At 32.9% G+C, this 18,945-nt stretch overlaps 1 protein-coding gene across 1 annotated transcript; it reads right to left on the reverse strand.

Moving 5' to 3' along the window:
• Nucleotides 1–11,851: 11,851 nt before the first annotated feature.
• On the reverse strand, nt 11,852–17,006 carry LOC139484057 (uncharacterized). Its single transcript, XM_071267780.1, has 5 exons — nt 16,988–17,006; nt 14,354–14,529; nt 13,489–13,655; nt 12,644–12,810; nt 11,852–11,898 (listed from the first exon to the last, which is right to left on the reverse strand). Exons 1-5 carry the CDS (start codon nt 17,004–17,006, stop codon nt 11,852–11,854), a joined length of 576 nt encoding a protein of 191 aa, XP_071123881.1.
• Nucleotides 17,007–18,945: the final 1,939 nt, after the last annotated feature.

Here is an 18,945-nt window from a genome sequence, read left to right on the forward strand (position 1 = left end):
GATTTCAGTATAAAAACAATATACGTATAGTGTCTTGAAATATGAAATTTATTTGTATTCGGCACGAAACGGGAAAATGCTCGGTAGAACCTCGCATTTTCCCGTTTCTAAGCCTCATACAAATAAATTTCATATTTCAAGACACTATACGTATATTGTCTAAATATATACATCTTCCATGAGGTACGAAATGGTATACATATAAATCTTCCATGAGGTACGAAATGACATACATATATATCGTCCATGATGTACGAAATGGTATTACATATAAATATTCCATGAGGTACGAAATGGCATACATGTTAATATTCCATGAGGTACGAAATGTCATACATGTTTAGATTCCATGAGGTTTCAAATGGTTAAGGTACGAAATGGTCAGGGCACAAAATGACTATAATTCACAAAAATAAACATTTTCTTTATTTAGTATTTTGAAGTGATTGGCTCATCTCTGTTACTCTGTGCTGAAATGAATTATCATTGGAATGGTCATATTTATATAATTAACTGTTTTCAAAACCTTTACTGAATTTGGCAAAACTTTTAGAAATATTGGTATGCAATGCTCTTCAACTTCTTATTTTATTTGAAAAATAATTATTTTCTGTTGTTACCCTTTGGTACTAACAGTCAATCAGCGAAAGTTTTAACCAAGAGGTAGTTATAACATTACCAGTACAAACGGTCTGCACCGGATGCGCATTTCGCAGTGTATTAACTTAAAAGCACGAAACACACCTAAGTCAACAAATGACAAACACTGTTGTTCTTCATCTGAAAGTTATAATTAAATCGCAAATTTTTCAATCATTCATCTTTACAACAATCCTGTCAAAACGGAATATTGGATGACAAGTATACAGACATTTTCTTTCTTTCTTTCTTTCATGAATAAATCAACACATATTTATTCTGTAAAGGATATAAGCGGCAGGAGGAAGACCAGTTCAATATTTTACAGAATGGACTGTTTGAGGCTTATATCTTACTTAACATTGTTTAACACGCACAAAAAGGTAAAAAAAGAAAAAGCGAGCAATGAATTATTTTCATCAATTGTGAACATTGTTATGTGAATAAACTTTCCTTACATTAAAATGATGGCCCCTTTTAACAATAGCTCAAATTAAACAATAGACAAAAAGAAAGTACAGCTTAAGGTAAACAGCATGTATTGCTACATGAGGAACAAGACACTGAGTATGCGTGTCATGATTTGTTTGTGCGCAAGGACGGATATAGCTAATAATGGCAAGTTTTTTTATATGTTATATTTCAAAACGAAGCCCTCTTTTATAAGTTTCTTGTTTCCTCTCGGGTTTTATCTATGACTAGGTTAATGAGAAAAAAAATAGCACATGAAGACAGGTTCACGCTGAACTATATCAAGTGCACCGTGATTTTTCCCCCCAATACATACTTAATTTTCAAGAGAATGTAACTATTTACCCAAACGGTACCATCTGCATACCACTTCCCCCTTTCTGTAATATTTTTCTTTCTGCAAGGTCGTGTCACTCTGATTTCGTTTGATTGTGTCCCTTATGATTTTTTAACGTTATAGAAACGTAATTTTTGTTTCTCGATTTCCTTTTGAAAACAAAATCTGTCTTATTTTTTATTTAAAACGATCACTACGTAAATCCTTGTAGATTTCGAAAAAGAGTAGGCCAATGCCGCTACAAGGTAGCACTCGCACCCACAAAGTGAAAAGGTATTAATATAAGTTGCAAAACTTGTTTCCCAATCCACTATAAATAAATATGTTTAAACTAACAAAGTGCAAATAAGACACACAATTGATTTGCTTGACAGACAACATGCGGTAATGTTTTCCTTTATTCTGCTTCCTATATTCCACGTCGTTCATAAGCGAAGTGTTGCATTATATTCATATATATTTAAGTAATGATATCAAATCAACAACTTGTAAATTAATGTTGAAGCCTGAAAATTATAAAAAACATTGTAGTCCCTCAGTTCATGAAGCAAGTTTTAGATTCGCACTTTATACACAGGATACGGTTTAGGTTGTTTATGGTCCTTGTTTTTGCGGCATGAGTTATAAAACGTTAGAAGAATTACTTTATTGCTTTTTTTCCTTTAAATTGTAATTGAAAATGATGTTCGGAAGAATAAGAGAAACACCAGAGGTCAACTTTGATAACCAAAGGCGGACGAGAATAAAGCTTTTCAGAAAAGAAATTCATAAAAGCAACAAAAACAAGACTTACAACGAGCGTAACCAACCAATTTAATTAGAGCTAAAAGAGACAACCCAAAAACATGAGAAACAAGAATGTGTCCAAAGTTCACGGATGCCCCACTCGTACTATTATTTTCCATGTTCAATGGACCGTGAAATTAGGTAAGTAATCTAATTTGGCATTCCAATTAGAAAGATCATGCCTTAGGGAACAGGTGTACTAAATTTCAAGTTGATTGGACTTCAACTTCATCAAAAACTACCAAAAGCTGTAACCTGAAACTCCCACTATCATTTTCTATGTTCAGTAGACGTTGAAACTGGGGTCAAAAGTCTAATTTAGCTTTAAAACTAGAAAGATCATATCATAAGCAACAAGTGTATTAAGTTTTAAGTTGATTTGACATCAGCTTCATCAAAAACTACCGTGACCAAAAACTTTAATCTGAAGCAGGACGAACGGACGTAGGAACGCACGAACGGACAGACGAACGGAGGCATAGACAAGAAAGCTTAATGCCCCTCTACTATCGTAGGTGGGGCATAAAAATACTTCTTTTTATTTCGTCCAATCAATAATAACCGTAACGTTTTTGCTAGAATTTCAAATAATCGATAATTTTGGCTTCAAGGTTAGACATCATACATAAGTATTTGCCTGAATAGAGAAGGAATGAGTAAACATAAAATTGCAGATACATAGAAATTTCATTTCCTGAAATAGACAATGGGAAATTGTCGCATAGAAACTTGAAATGAATATGACCAAATGAACTTGTTATGTGTATATTAACTAATATACAAAAAATCTCTTTATAGCACATTCAAACATGATCAATTAATATATTTCAAACAATAGACATATTTCCAAACAAAACACAGTATGGAAAATACGGTTACCTAAAGATTATGGAGGTTACGGAGCTAGAAGATGAAACTTAGAAAACATGGAACAATTTCTGAAATATTTGAAATAAACAAACAAGATTTGTGTGTGTGTTTAGTAACTGAATTCATATCCACAGCTTATAGTTGGTACATTTGCATTATAAGAAAAAGGTGAATATCTAAGTATTTTTAGTGATGAGAAAACCTGACAAACTCTGAATATTAGAAAAAAGAAATTATGATTTTGCAAATGTTTGAGTAACAACCGACATGACATCAGCTTACTTATTAATAATTGTTCCGATGCATTGTTTAGTACACGCAGCAACACAGTTTAATAAATATTCTGCGTTTCAATAATGTAAATGGACAAGCAAGCTTTTTTTGGGGTCATTACTAATATACTGCTGCATAAATTAAGTATGTCTACCTGCAGGTTTAATTTACAGGATGTCCATGTAATATGTGATTTACTACCACTTTTTGACAATTCTATTTTCTCTGATGTTTACCCAAATTACGTATACTTTCCCTTACCTGTAAGTTATTGTTAACGTGTGGTTCATTCAAGTTTGAAATTAAGTTTTGACGCCAATTGTTCTTGCAATTTTAGAAATTTCAATAATGTAAATGGATATCAATAGACGACCATGCACAATGGCGTCACATATCATGACACTTTTATTATATATCAAATATGCTTGAAATGAAAATGTAAACGTCTTCAATGTAAAGTCATAACAAACGGTATGCGCATGGTAAACAAAAAACAAAACAAAAAAAAAAGACTCGCTTTCAAGACGTCAACAAATTTTTTCCTGAATAGAGAAAATTATTTGTGATTCTCTGTATAGTCCGGCCGATTGGTGCAGATATAGGGCAGAATTGCTCACTTGATGAGGAAAGCATGAAACTTTGCACAGTAGTTCTTGGTCATATACCCTTTGCTTTCAGCTATGGACCCACTCTGAAAAATCCAATAGGGCTGCCGTATTCAAGATGGCGGAAAAACGTTAAAAATAGCAAGAATATCCGCAAGGTATTCTATATAATTTCGGAAATTAAAGTAATGATTCTTTTAAAATGATCTTCATGTTTTTGAATTGTTATCAAATAATTTTAAAACATAAAAAAAATAATTTGGTTATTTCTATAACGCATACATTTGCAAATATGGCTGCATATACAAAAACAAATAGTGAAATTCAAAATGTTAATCAATATGTTACATGTTATTGTAATTGTTCTTTAAACGCTTTCAGTTTTAATGGTTGGAATGAAATATGTTGAAGCTAGTCGATTGAACGTTAATATAGGTAGGTTAAATGCGGTGGAATATTAGGTAATTTATCTGAACTTTTAGGCAGTGCCGAGGGCACCTTGTCTCGTGTCTCTTCAATGCCACGTCTTACGTCACTTATCGTTTTAATCTGCCGTACATGTACCCACTACATCGTCAAACTATTCTATTTAATCAATAGGCGTACCTTTCTTCAGGCGCATTAGACGATTGCCATCATTTGAAATAGTTAAGGGGCAACTATTTCCTTTTCCAACTACGTGCGAAAGCAATTCGCAACTAGTCAGCGAGCATGGTCCTAAAATGCACTCCTGGTTAGCACTTTTACTAGTTTAAACGGTAAGAGTCATTTCTGAGTGCTGGTTCGTTTTATGCAAATTTGCTGAGTTTAAATCTCGTTTCCATTGTTAACAAATGCCGCATTTTTCACTTTATTGTTGATGCTGAGTGTGGGAGTACTCAGATTTATCACTGCACTCAGTGTGTCCAAAATATCTAGCATAACATCGTCTGTTAATGGCTCTTAACACACATCCAATTGTATGTTTACTCTATCAATGTCGAGAGTCGTTCTTTATAATCTTCCCAATAACAGGCTGTTCACCCAAAACATGTAGCGTAATGGTCTCTAAATCTCCATCATCTGCCGGAATTAATTTCTCATTTACTATTGTTATCATTGCAGCAGTGTCCACAATAATGCTCAATTTCTGGTTATGTATAGTACCTCGTACTGCTAAGCTCTTTCAAATGGTTCGTCTGATGACAATATAGGAGGGGTTGCGCTTTGATCTAATCTGTATCTTGGTGAAGTTAATTGACCGTTGTCTAAAATAACCGGGATTTCTGGAGTTTGTCCGTGGAGATGCTAACCGTTGTTCTTAAGGACTTTATTATCTCTGTCTTAGTGGGGGTGTTGATGGTCGATGTGCATTAAACTTGGGTGTATTTCTATCTGGCGATCTACCGCGATTGTATTGCTCAGGAGATTTACCACGTGTATATTGATCAGGTGATCTTCCATGATTATTTGATCAGAAGGAACAAGGTTATATTGATCGGCCAATCCACAGTTATGCTGATTAGTTGAAAGCATAACATCAGCAAGTTTTGTGACAATTTGTGTGAGTTAATGCACCTCATTTTCCAAAGGACTGCTCATATTTCCTTTATCGGTAGGTAATACTGTGCCATCAGTAAAGGAGACTTGCCGATGGCCATAATTGGCACTTTTTGATCCATATATCGCCATCTGGTTGGCTTTTGAGGTTTTCAGTTGTTTTAACGCCTTGTTGAATAATTCTAGGTTCCTCTCTATTACATGCCTTGCAGACTCTTTGTCTTTTAAATAACATCTTCGAAGGAATGCTTCGGTTCCAATCTGGTTTGATCGTCTTCTTTGTTGAAGCGCTGTGTTTACCTTGCGAGCGTACTCAAAGCCAACATCGGCCTGACAATCTGGGAGCCTACACACATTGTTCCTGTTTTCCCATTGTCATCTACCGGCAGTTCGTTCAAATTGGTAAATGAAAGCCTTCCAATTCAAGGATCCTCTTCAATTGAGTATTTGTATTTTTGGGAGCTGTAGGCTTCGGTTCCTGTCTCTTGCACCGAGATTTCTTGCCATTGAGTATATTTTCTCTCGAATGAGGAGTCTGAAGACGAGCTGTTGCCACACTCTTTTGGTTTCATCTGCCCTTTCCTGGATCGGTCAGTGGAGTCAGCTTGCTATTATTGAAAGTCTGTTAGAGCTCCAGGAGCTGACAAGGTTGTCATAACCGGAGTGATAAATTTGGGAGAAGGATTTGCCATTGACTCGACGGGGATGATACCGTAAGTAGGCACTGCAGTCAGCATTGGAGATGCCAGTTGTTGGAAGGTACCCTGCTGCTTAAATGCACTTTTGAATTGAACTGTGTCTCCTTCTTCAGTTGTTGTTAGCTTGTCCATCCGTCTCACCACAACATTGACTATCTTATTGGTCTGACCATCAATTCCGCCAAGCAATTACCACTAGCCCTGTGGTCTATCCTGTCTACAGACTGCTGACGTTGCTGAGATATTGCTGTTCGTTATTAATATTCATTGCCTCTTTCTGTTCAGCTTGCATCGTAAGGAGACCAACACATATTTTATCAATTGGCGCTTCGCTCTGTTTTATATTGGAGTTAGTCTCAGCTGTTCTTTGAACATTATATTTCCTAATAGTCACTTTTTAGTTGTCCTCTGTTAAAGCGTCTTCAGTTGTGGGTTTGTCAATATCCTAAAGTGATTCAGTTTCTGGCATTTCAATGTTCTTGTCCTTGTTGTCCTCAACTCCTGCCATATCACTGATATGTGTTAAACTTTAAATGATTCTCAATCCACAGTTTAATATCTCAAATTGCAAATTATTGCGACCTAAGAAATAAAATAGGCACTGAATATTTTTTGGGGCAGATTAATCCCAAATCACAGCTTTTATGCGTGACCCAAGACAACAAATAGTGCAGTTTTAATGAAAGCTACTATTGCAGCTTTTTATGAAAGCTACTGCTTTGTGTATGAAATGACAAGCCAGGCAAAATAAAAAGGGCAGAACTGGGACAAAGACTTAATGACATTATACATCAATAAATAATGAATATTTGCTTATTTTTCAAGGCGGCCATTTTTAAAATAGCCGCCATCTTGAATTTCAAAGATAGATCAAAACAAAATCTTGCTAAATACACCAATACATTCAAATTTGTTGATTTTTGTGCTTCCAGCATCAAATCCATGTGGTTTGTGCAATACTGGAAAATATTTTAGAATGTATGGCAGCCATCTTGAAATAAGCCGCCATATTGAATGTTGAGGGTGGGTCCATAGGTAATATTGCTTAGTACACAAAAATGTATCATCATGCAAAATTTGGTGTTTTCCTCATTATTTGAGCAATTTTTTCACCGATCGGCCGGACTAGTAGGTAAATATGAGAAAAAGAGGGGAGAATGATACTAGCAAGACATTCGATGTCATCAATCGAAAACAGAGTCATGTCTAGAAAAGAAAACATACAAACAGACAAACAATAGTACACAAATCACAACATAGAAAAACAAAGACTAAGAAACATGAACCCCACCAAAAAACCCGTCTCAAAGAAAATACCCATTGTAGATAAGGTTGTTGTAATCTATTATATATATACAAAAATATAAGTAGCTGTGGTATAATTACCAATCACTGAAATATCAATCAAAGACAAAGTGATGTAGATATAGGCAACTATAGGTCACCGTACGGACTCAGAAATGATAAAAAAAAACTTAAGCTTTCCGTATATATTAATAGTACGCTTGAAGGCTATGAACTGATCCTACATAACAGACTGTCAAAAAATTCAAACGTAGAAAACCAACAGTTTGAACTATGTAACAACCAATACTGTTGTATTTTACGAAAAACATACATGATATACAGCATATGACAATGACTTGATTACAATCTCCGGATTGAGACAGACACCAACTGTACAGGCGGAGTTAATGAAATATCTCATACTTTACCTTGATACATATATTACGTGCATTGAAATCGGTAAACATCAAAACATACACGGGTATAAAGAACGATTTAGGATGTTACATTTACCCTTTTCATTATAAAAGAATGCTTTATATGAGATGCAGAAAGTTCATTTGCAAATAAGAATCTAATTAGATAAGAAAACTATGGCCCGATCAGATAGTTAAGAAGTGTAGTGTACCAGTAGCCTTTAGAATCATAGCTGTCAAATCTGCTGAGTAATAGACTTTAGTAGCGATGGGTAACACAAATCATATTGCATCTGGTATTGTGATAAGCGGAAGATGTGTTCTGCCAAAAGAAAAAGAACTCATGCCAAATCTTAGACATTAATGAATATGAAAACAGATACAAAATACTTTTTCAAATTACATCAATTTGTTTAAATGTTTACAGAAATTTGATAACTATTTTTAATGGAATTCTTATTTTTATTTTCGGATGAAATATGAGTTCTTCAGTTGTCATAAAGGTCAGCTGGGAAATAAATGCCTTTGCTGGTTACCAATTGTATGTTGCACTTGTCGTTGCCAAAATCCTGTATCTTTTCCTCAATTTTGTCGTTTTTGACTAGCCGAGGGGAACACAACATACATCACTAGTAGTAGAACATGTAGTAGTACACGAATTAACTTTTTTGGATTCGAGCGTCACTGAAGAGTCTTGTAGACTTAACATGCGGTCCTACTTTTAAAAAGGGTTTAATGCTTTCAAAAAGACTATTCAAGTCTCTTAATGATAAAATTAGAATTTCGAAAGCTCTTTCAGACGTCATCATCATCTGTTTTTGAATTTGTGCTGTGGTCATGTTTTTGTATCCTTGTCTTTCGTTTTTGATTATATGTGTTTTGTCCATATGCCAGTTATTTTCAATCCGTTTGATGTATTTGAGCTTTCGATTTTGCCATTGTTAAGGGATTTTCCTATTTGATTTTCCTTGGAGTTCCGTATTTTTGTTTCATTACTGTTTGTTCGACCGTTATGGAATATTTTCATATATGGATGACAACTAATATAAGCTAATCAATCAATTATTTTCCCCTCGATTGTGACATCATCCATTGTGAAGTATACTATTTTATACTTGACGTAAGCACAATAACGGATGCCATAAGTGAAACAGAAAATGCAGATACTATTTTATACTTGACATAAGCACAATAACGGATGCCATAAGTGAAACAGAAAATGCAGATACTATTTTATGCTTGACATAAGCACAATAACGGATGCCATAAGTGAAACAGAAAATACAGATACTATTTTATGCTTGACATAAGCACAATAACGGATGACATAAGTGAAACAGAAAATGCAGATACTACTTTATGCTTGACATAAGCACAATAACGGATGACATAAGTGAAACAGAAAATGCAGATACTATTTTATGCTTGACATCAGCACAATAACGGATGCCATAAGTGAAACAGAAAATGCAGATACTATTTTATGCTTGACATAAGCACAATAACGGATGCCATAAGTGAAACAGAAAATGCAGATACTATTTTATACTTGACATAAGCACAATAACGGATGCCATAAGTGAAACAGAAAATGCAGATACTATTTTATACTTGACATAAGCACAATAACGGATGCCATAAGTGAAACAGAAAATGCAGATACTATTTTATGCTTGACATAAGCACAATAACGGCTGCAATAAGTTAAACAGAAAATACAGATACTATTTTATGCTTGACATAAGCACAATAACGGATGCCATAAGTGAAACAGAAAATGCAGATACTATTTTATGCTTGACATAAGCACAATAACGGATGACATAAGTGAAACAGAAAATGCAGATACTATTTTATGCTTGACATAAGCACAATAACGGATGCCATAAGTGAAACAGAAAATGCAGATACTATTTTATGCTTGACATAAGCACAATAACGGATGACATAAGTGAAACAGAAAATGCAGATACTATTTTATACTTGACATAAGCACAATAACGGATGACACAAGTTATTAACTTTTTTCAGAGTATCTGCTTTCGGAAAAAACAAAATATCACCACTGATTTAGAGATGGATTTTTGTCGTTCTGTCTTCAGTGTGCATGTTTAAGGCAGTGCCTTCCTACCTTCATTGGTGTCAATTAATAACAATTATATTTCTGGGTGTAAATATGTCATCATCAAAATGCCTAAAATGATTAGTTCTCTTCTAATTTGTGATATTCTGTGAAATCTTTGTGTAACTCATTGACTTTGTGCAGTATAAAATTGTACGATGTCTCTGTAAGTTTTCTTAATATACGACATAGTTGCATTTTTCGTTATGAGCAGTCGACCAATTAAAATACTGGAAATATTCAACAATCCTTGTGATATAGTGTAGATTAATTTCGTTTGGTATTTTAATTTTTAGATACTTTCAAGAACAAGTCGTTGATATAAGAATGGAAAATATGACTGATTTCAACTTAGTCGCTGTATGTCAATAAAAACTTTTTTTTTTCGGGAATACGATTATGTTTTCATTTTCTTAGTAAAACATCCGTCTAAATTTTAAATATATATCTAAAATGATCAAAACCAGAGCTTTTGAAAATCGTCTCACAGTTTAATATTGTTTTCATGTCAGACACTTTGTCAGGTAAAACATTCTATTAGTTCCAATAAATGTTTTGTTCAATCCAAAACGAACCGTGCCAAAGTTGACATCCGGGAATCTGACGTCAACACATCTATATTACACAAAAATGCAAGTACTACATGTATTAGAAATACACTTATATTTTTTTTGTTATTCGAATGAACAAGTACCTGGCCAGATCAAATCTGTGTTTTTGTCAAAAGTATCATTTTTACTTGTATTGAATCCATGATTAGTTACGCCTTTTTCAACCGATTTTTATAGTTCGTTCTTATTTTGAACTTTTACACCTCTATCTCAGGTTAGGGGAGGGTTGAGATCCCACTAACATTTTAACCCCGGCCAGCTACATTCTGTATGTATATGTATGTCCCAAGTCGGGAGCCTGTAATACAGTGGTTGTCATATGTTGGCGTACGGTGACCTACATTTGTTATTTAGTCTCTTGTGAAGGGTTGTCTCATTGAAAATCACACAACATCTTCCTTTTTTATATGTATGATTATTAAATGACACAGTGTTCAAAAATCAGTGATTTAGTTATCAAATAACATTTTTCAGTGTAATATATATAGACAGTTCTTTTTTAAGATTGACCTCTAGATACTAAAAAACTTACTATATATACAAATGACAGAGTTTGAGCATCTTTTGCTATATGATATAAAACTAAATAGACGAAAGAATGTCATTTATTCAAAATTATGAAAGGCAAAAAATACGTTTTCCAAATAAAACAATTAACATAAAGGTTCATAACTATTATAAAATTATTATACATAATTAGTATGAAATTACATCAACAAAAATCATATAAATTGAATAAATGTCAAGGAATAGCAAAGGTGAGAAGAAAAATATTCCACAAATACACTCTGAGGTTGATATTGTGGATCCCTCACCCGCGGTTTCCGTTGTTTTCTTCGTTTTTACCATTGTTTAATCGTTTTCCTATTCCTTTGGGTTTTTTTCTTCTGTTTCTTTTGTACTAAGGGAATTATAACCATCGATTGCCTACCCCACCCCCTGGAAACAATACTAAAAATATGTTATTTATTCTATAGTTTTGAAAAAATATCAATGAAAATCTTGTATAGGATGGTGGAATGCCAGTGAAAAGTGATACCCGTATTTAACCTTATTCTTGAATTGATAGTTTTAGAAGAGTGAATTTAAAAACGTTGAATCAAACTCGTCTGATTGAAGAGAATGAATATTGTCAAAATCTTCATTTTTCTTTTTATTTCACATTTGCAAATGATACGAGAAATCAAATATGTTCATCTATATTCCAACTGAAATAATCATTCTGTCTGCTGGTTCTGCGGAGTCTACAAAGAAACAAAATAGACAAATGAACAAAATAACGAATTCAGAACTGAACATGATTGAACTATTGGAACATTTGTCTCCAGCTTATAAATATTATTTCCATTAGTAACGGAGAGGCACATAATGCACATTCTACTACTACATGTAGGAATGAAAATACATGACAAATAACAATATTTACCCATTATGGACTTTTGTCGAGGTCAATACTTTATATATGGACCTGTTCAGATTATATTGACCGAGGACGAAGTATATAACGTATTGAATGATTGAAAGTCCTTATTTTTTATATATCATATGTAAAATCATGCATTAGGAAAATGACGGTCAATGTTCTTTCTGTGTATTTTTAGATTTTATTTTGCAAAAGATTAAACATGTTATTGAAAATATCAATATTTTTTAACAACTTCATAGCCTGTGACATTAGCTTTCTTGTATTTTTAGCGTTTGCATTTAACAGGAAATTCTTGAAATATCCTGATAAACTTGCAAATTTTCTTTTTGACAGATGCGGCGCCTCCGTTACGGTTGTAAGTGTGACGTCATGACGTGTGATTCTTTATTGATCGTTGGTTTATGGACTCTAGACACTGGTCGTTTTGCATATTTTCATTCACCTGTCTATGGTTGAAGACTATATTACCTTTAGATATCTTTGGGCTAATTTTATTGTTGGGTTGTTATCTCATTGACGTTTATCTACTTTTATTCATATTTCAATTAACTAAATAAACTTGCCAGTATGCCAATTTCTGTTAAAGCCATTTTTCGTATAAAGAAACACTGGGTAAACTCCCTTCTTCTCCCATGCACAGTCTTGTCTTTTCCCACTTACAACAAACCATCCACCATCCGAAGCACAAAAACCATAGTTACGATTGATGAAAAATTGTCTTTCAAGACCCCTGTAAAAATCACATTTTCAGCGATCAATTTTACCGAAATAGTTCTAAATATCTTTGATGTAAACACGAATTTGTAAAATAAAACAAAAGTCAAATGGAGTGCGTCTATTCAACATTATGTACATTACTGCTACAATGTATATAATGTACAGTACACTTATAAGTTGTTTAATGAGGAACTCTTTCAGTTGTCCTTATTAAATAGATTGGTTCAGATTTAGGTATCACTACCTGAGGGTTTTTTTCTGTGTGTGCCTAAACGTCATGGGTCATGCCCTATGCAGAACTGTTAAACTATTTTCATTATTCGAGAAAAAAAGATTTCGAGGACATCATCTAACGTATACTTTTGAGCTTCACAAAGTTGTGCTAAGATATTATATTGATAAAAATCAACAAAATTTATTCAATAAGTACTTTTTTAATCAAAAATCAGGATAGTATGTTTACGATACATATGATATCGCTAAAAATAAATACACGTATTTCGGTTAAAATAAAAATATTCATTTTCAACTTTGATTGAAACGATATCAGTTGAAACGAAATCATCCTTATTTGCATATTCAACCACAATTGTATGAATAACATCTTGTTGTAAAACAGATAATCATATTTACACGATATTTCAACTAAATACGGTTTCAATATTTTATGAAAAAATATTTGCTATATTACCAGTCACCCCTTATGTCAAAGACATTAGTTGAAGAACTTGTTGTCAGATCGTCAAAACTGCTATTCAGTAGGTTCTCTTTCCTGAACCAGTTCATATTATTGGTATTCTCTCCATTGAATATGATCCATGCAACTGCTGTGTTATTCTTCAACAGTTCAACTTTCACCTAAAGAAAGCAAAAAGCACAATATGTAAATTCGACAGAAGAGTTTAGATGTCACGACGACATATATGACAATTACTATTTTAAACTGATATCCTACCGGATATCATTCTGTAGACAAATTCTTCGGATTATGTATGTTTATATGTACCATCAATAAAAGAGCAAAACGATAATAAAAACATGTAGAATAAGTTTTTAACAAACACTGCTCTGTTCAATTTCTTGTTTGATTTACTATAATACATGGTTTACCCAGCTTCTATGTTGAGCGAATGCTTAAAGGTAAGGATAAATGGAAACAACAGTTTTAAAAATTCTGAAGTTCTTTCAACCTCAAAGTTCATTCAGTGGTCCTCTACTGTATCCACTGTATCCGCTTTTTAACCATTTTATCAAAAACTAAGACAATGGTTTATAAAAAAATACTTCAGACATCAATGAAATATAACAAAAACAAAACACGTATACATAACAAGATTAAAAACATATTTGTATTCACTACAATACAATATACAATAGACTTTTTCTCTTTTTTCTGGTTCTGAAGTGAAGAATACGCACAAATGTGACGGGGTTAAACATGTTTTTTGAGTTTTCACCACTTACCTCTAGCCAATGTAGAAAAAAGCAAATAAACACTTGATGCAACAGTGTATAATGGCAAAATATCTAAAGAATTAACAAAAAATATAGCTCACCTTTCTAATTATTACATCACTCCACCTATCTATTAGTGGATTTCTAAGATGCTTTGTAATAACTGATAAATCCAGTGGTATAAGAAGGTCATCACATTCCTCCTGGTTTGTCCATGCTGTGTAAACAGACTGTCTGTTTCCACTGTATGCAACAAACACAGGTAACCAATTGACAACTAAAAACAATACAACATTATTAGTTATAAAATGTGACTTTCAATACATGGAATAAATTGAGAATAACGATTTGAAATAAAGTCATAAAACGCATTGGAAGCTAGCAAGTTGCTATTATTGTTTGTAGTAGATTCTTAATATTGAAGGCTTCATCACTTTGATAGGCCACTAGTCTACATACCATATGTTAAGATAGTCGGTGAGAAAAGTCTGTTACATAACTTTCAAGTGACCTAATACGATATATTTGGGGTTCTTCGTTCGAATAAGTGTTTACGATACATGATGAATCATATTCAAACGGACTTAAAAGTTATGAAAAAATATGGGCTGAGGCGAGGAAAATCAAAACAATTATATGACTAAATGTTTCGTCGGTTTTAGATGTTTAAAGCGATATTCGTCGGACAAAGCGGCATAACCTGATAACTACGATCTAATTTGTTAGACACTGTATGTGTTTTAAGATAATGGTTATTGTTCTCTTTATTATGTTAAAGGTATTTATTACAAAACAATGAAATAAGGAATGAAAAATTAGATGCCATGCATTAATATATTCAAGATCTGTGTGAAGGAGCAGAATGATTCATTTGAAATAGATGTTATGCATTTTTGACACAGAATGCTTTTTGTTATGACATTCCTCTTTTTAACCGTTAAAAACATTAATTGGAATGCATACTGCAGAAACTCCATCTTAATACACCGGATACTGCCACAAATAAAAACCATGATTTAGCCAAGTTTGCTGAATGGAGCATAAAAAAATCAATAAATCAAGTAGTTGCATAGTTTACAATAAATCTGACGAAGACTTGGACATCGAGGACACAAAACGACAAATTACTTAAACCTTATCTGCGGCTTCAACTTCAGTTACAGATAACAGAATAAAGAAGGCGGCTTCGTGAGGCTACATCCTATTGATTTGTTCGCCGTCCTTGTTGATGACAACTAATTGATACCACTTTAGTACTGAGTCTAGTATTTATTAATTTGACATTCATTATATCTCACATAAAACATGAACTATATAGAAGTAATGAGTGTTTACAGGTCTACGGAATTATTTATGTGAAAACATTTGTTTTAGTGAATATAAAATGTAATATCTTAGAAATTTTTCATAATGAGTACTTTATATGTTAATTGCTTCGCATTGCAGTTCATATTTGTTAGTTATCTGTTATTATTAATTATTAACCTTCTGAAATTTTTCTTTTTATTGTAAGCTATTTATGTGTCAATTGAATCCGATATCAATAATTACAAGTTTGATAACATCGTGTGTTTTTATACCCAACAAATTATTATTTTTGCATCTAAAAAGAGATCTAGATTATTGATATTTCTACTAAATGAATTTCCTTTTTGTATAATTTGTCGTTCATTTTCATTTTTATTAGTTGTCTAATTGCTCGGAATTTATTTAGTTTTTTTGTATGTGTAATATTTGAAGCCATTTGTTACATCAAGGTCTGTATAGTAGGTACTAATTTCTGTCAATTGAAGTCAGAGATCAAAAGAGCTAATTTAATTCATGTTTTCATGATATTCTTAAACTTTTGTAGTGTCTATTTGCATCCTTAGCTAACGGTTGGTTCTCAATAAACATAGACTTATACCATAGTATACAGGCTTTGTTTTTTCATGTTGTTCGTAAAACACCTTGTTTAACTGAACATATTTGTTTAGTATATCATGGTAATATTGATACAGGATAAATGCCTACATTCATAGATACTCTAACTGTTTTAAAATAAAAATCAAACATACCAAATTGATTGTCAATAAACTCATCATATACCCCAGGATTTAAAATTTGTACGCCAGACGCGCGTTTTGTCTACAAAAGGATTACACATTTACTGCCAATAACACTATGTGTAGTATGTTATGTTTACATGTATATTTGTGTATTGGAAGTAGGGGTTTTATCTGAGTGTAATAGGAATGGGTCAATGTTCGATACCTCCAAAAACGTGTCATGGCCAATAATTCTTTCCTATACGATCATCGGCATACCTGATATCATAGTTTTGCTGAATAAATAAATAAATAAATGAAACCTCAATAATGTTTAAATTCACAAATGTCATATTCCTGACTTGGTACATGCATTTCCTGATGGAGACGATGGTGGATACCGGGTATTTTAGTAATAGTAAAAGTTCAATGATAAGTTAATATTGATATTAAAAGACCTCCGAACAAAAAGGGGTGTTCAGATCCCCGAGCCCGAAGGGAATAAGGTTTCTGCAAGTGCTTTTTATGTACTTTTCTTATATTTTTGACGGTTTGTAAGTCAGTAAAAGTTCAATGATTAAGTTAATATTGACATTAAAAGACCTCCTCACAAAAAGGGCTGTTCAAATCCTGAACACCCCTTTTTGTTCGGAGGTCTTTTAATATCAATATTAACTTATCATTGAACTTTTACTATTACTTACAAACCTGCTCGTGCATTTTTCATTGTTATTCAACGTAAAATAATTATCTAAGAAACCTGGGACGATCTCATTTCACAAAGGATTTCTATTGTCTACTTATTGTACCTCTAACTTATTTACCCAATGTAGGTCTTTAATTTGAGGTTCAATTTACTTAAAGTTAATCGGGCATGACTAATTAGATACGCCCTTTTAAAATCAGGGGGTCCGAAATAGGATCGGGAAAAAACACCCAGCAAAATGCCTTAATTTACAATTTAAGAATTTGTTTGATTCAAAGTGCTTTTCGTTGCTTAAATATCTCCGATCAATAATCAGGCGATATTTTGTGGAAATAATAACCAGTCCCGAACCGGGAGATGTTGGCTGCAATAGGAATGTATTTATAAAAAAAGTCCATATCTCATTTACTTATAGTGGCCGTTATTGATTGTAAATTCATGACGTTTTGTTTATGTTTCGTCTACCGTGGAGAAAAAAGTGGAAAAAAGTGGGAAGAAGGGCTAATAGCTTAACTTACGTGTTCTATCATATTGGTTCAAATCTATTGTATAACGGCATACGTTTTACCTCTAGGGAAAGCTGTGCCTTATTGTAAAAAGTGCCACTCTAAATTTGTAAGCATTTGATTCAGATTGATCCACTTTGAACCTAGTCGTGAATATGCATGACATATTTGCCACTGGACACAAAGGCGCAATTAATTAATCAGCTTCATTAAGTGATGTATAATCATTTGTCGTCAGTTGATTATAGTCTCAAACAGTTTTCCAATTTTATATATTTTTTTATTATTTACATTTGAATTTTTATGCGTAAATCTTAGCATTTCTTCCATCATTTTTCTCTTTGCATTTAAATTTTTTTTAACATTAAAAAAACGTTGTCGTAGTACACATCAGGGGTTACATTGTATAATTTCCAGCAAAACTAATAGGGGAGGGACTAGAACAGAAAAAATCTTCATTGAGTGGCAATAACTCATATATTGAAGCGGTCAGTGAGTTGACGACTATCTCGTCTAGGTAACAACATTTGCTGTTTCAAGTTTATTTATATCTCAGACTGGTATATTATAGTTGTCATAAAAGCAACAAAAAAATGATAAAAAAAAGGTTGACAACAATTTATAAAAAGATTCAACTTATTTTGGGCGTTTCATTTTTTTATATTGTCTTGCTGATCGGTTTTGTTATATTTTTTTTCATCTACTATTGTTCTAGCAAAAGTCACAAAAATGTTGTTAAAATCAGCCATCCGACTTATTTGAAAAGATTTAGCTGACCTTTCTTGTTGTTTGCACATTTCAATCATTCAACTCGTGCGTAGATCGTCTTTCCCTCTAATGTTTAAGGTAAAGATAGCGTGAAATTCTCACTACACCAGGCATCGGCTATACATTCCTATTATATTTTGATCGGACAAAGTTGCGTATTTATATAACCAATAAGCCAAACGAACGCACCCATTTAGCAAGGGTAAACTGTGGGACGGGAGAAGTCAAGAGATGTCAATATTTCTGTACCCAAGCGAATAATTTGGTTTTGAATAAAAGGAGATAATGGTTACATTAATGCGACAGTAACCCAAAGACACAGATAAATAAAAATATTTAGAGTCAACATTCGGTTCTTTTTTATAGAAAGATGCGTATACAGAATAATAAGCTCAAAACCGACCCATGACTAAATAATAGTTATACGGAGTTAATTCAATAATATTTTCCGTCAAATATTATATAGATATCAGAAAAGGCACATTTGATTTAAAATTATTTACCGTCAAAGATATCCTGCCATATTTTAATTTTGATCGGTGAAAATTTAAAAAGTTGTAATATAAACCAGTAAAAGAAAAACACTTCACTGTATAATAAAACAGTAAAATAAATAATGATAATGGATGACGACCAGCGGCAAATAAAATTAATATTCAGGACGATTAGATGTAAATATAATAAGA

Source organism: Mytilus edulis, chromosome 8 (genome assembly GCF_963676685.1).
Source record: "Mytilus edulis chromosome 8, xbMytEdul2.2, whole genome shotgun sequence".
Taxonomy (NCBI): Eukaryota; Metazoa; Mollusca; class Bivalvia; order Mytilida; family Mytilidae; genus Mytilus; species Mytilus edulis.

Excerpts from the sequence above, each read along its gene's own strand:
- LOC139484057 (XM_071267780.1), bottom strand. Across the intron at positions 13,656-14,353 it reads GTGATGTAATAATTAGAAAG|GTGAAAGTTGAACTGTTGAA; the intron begins GTGAGCTATATT and ends TGCTTTCTTTAG. Across the intron at positions 11,899-12,643 it reads TAACAGAAATTGGCATACTG|ACTCCGCAGAACCAGCAGAC; the intron begins GCAAGTTTATTT and ends GTTTCTTTGTAG.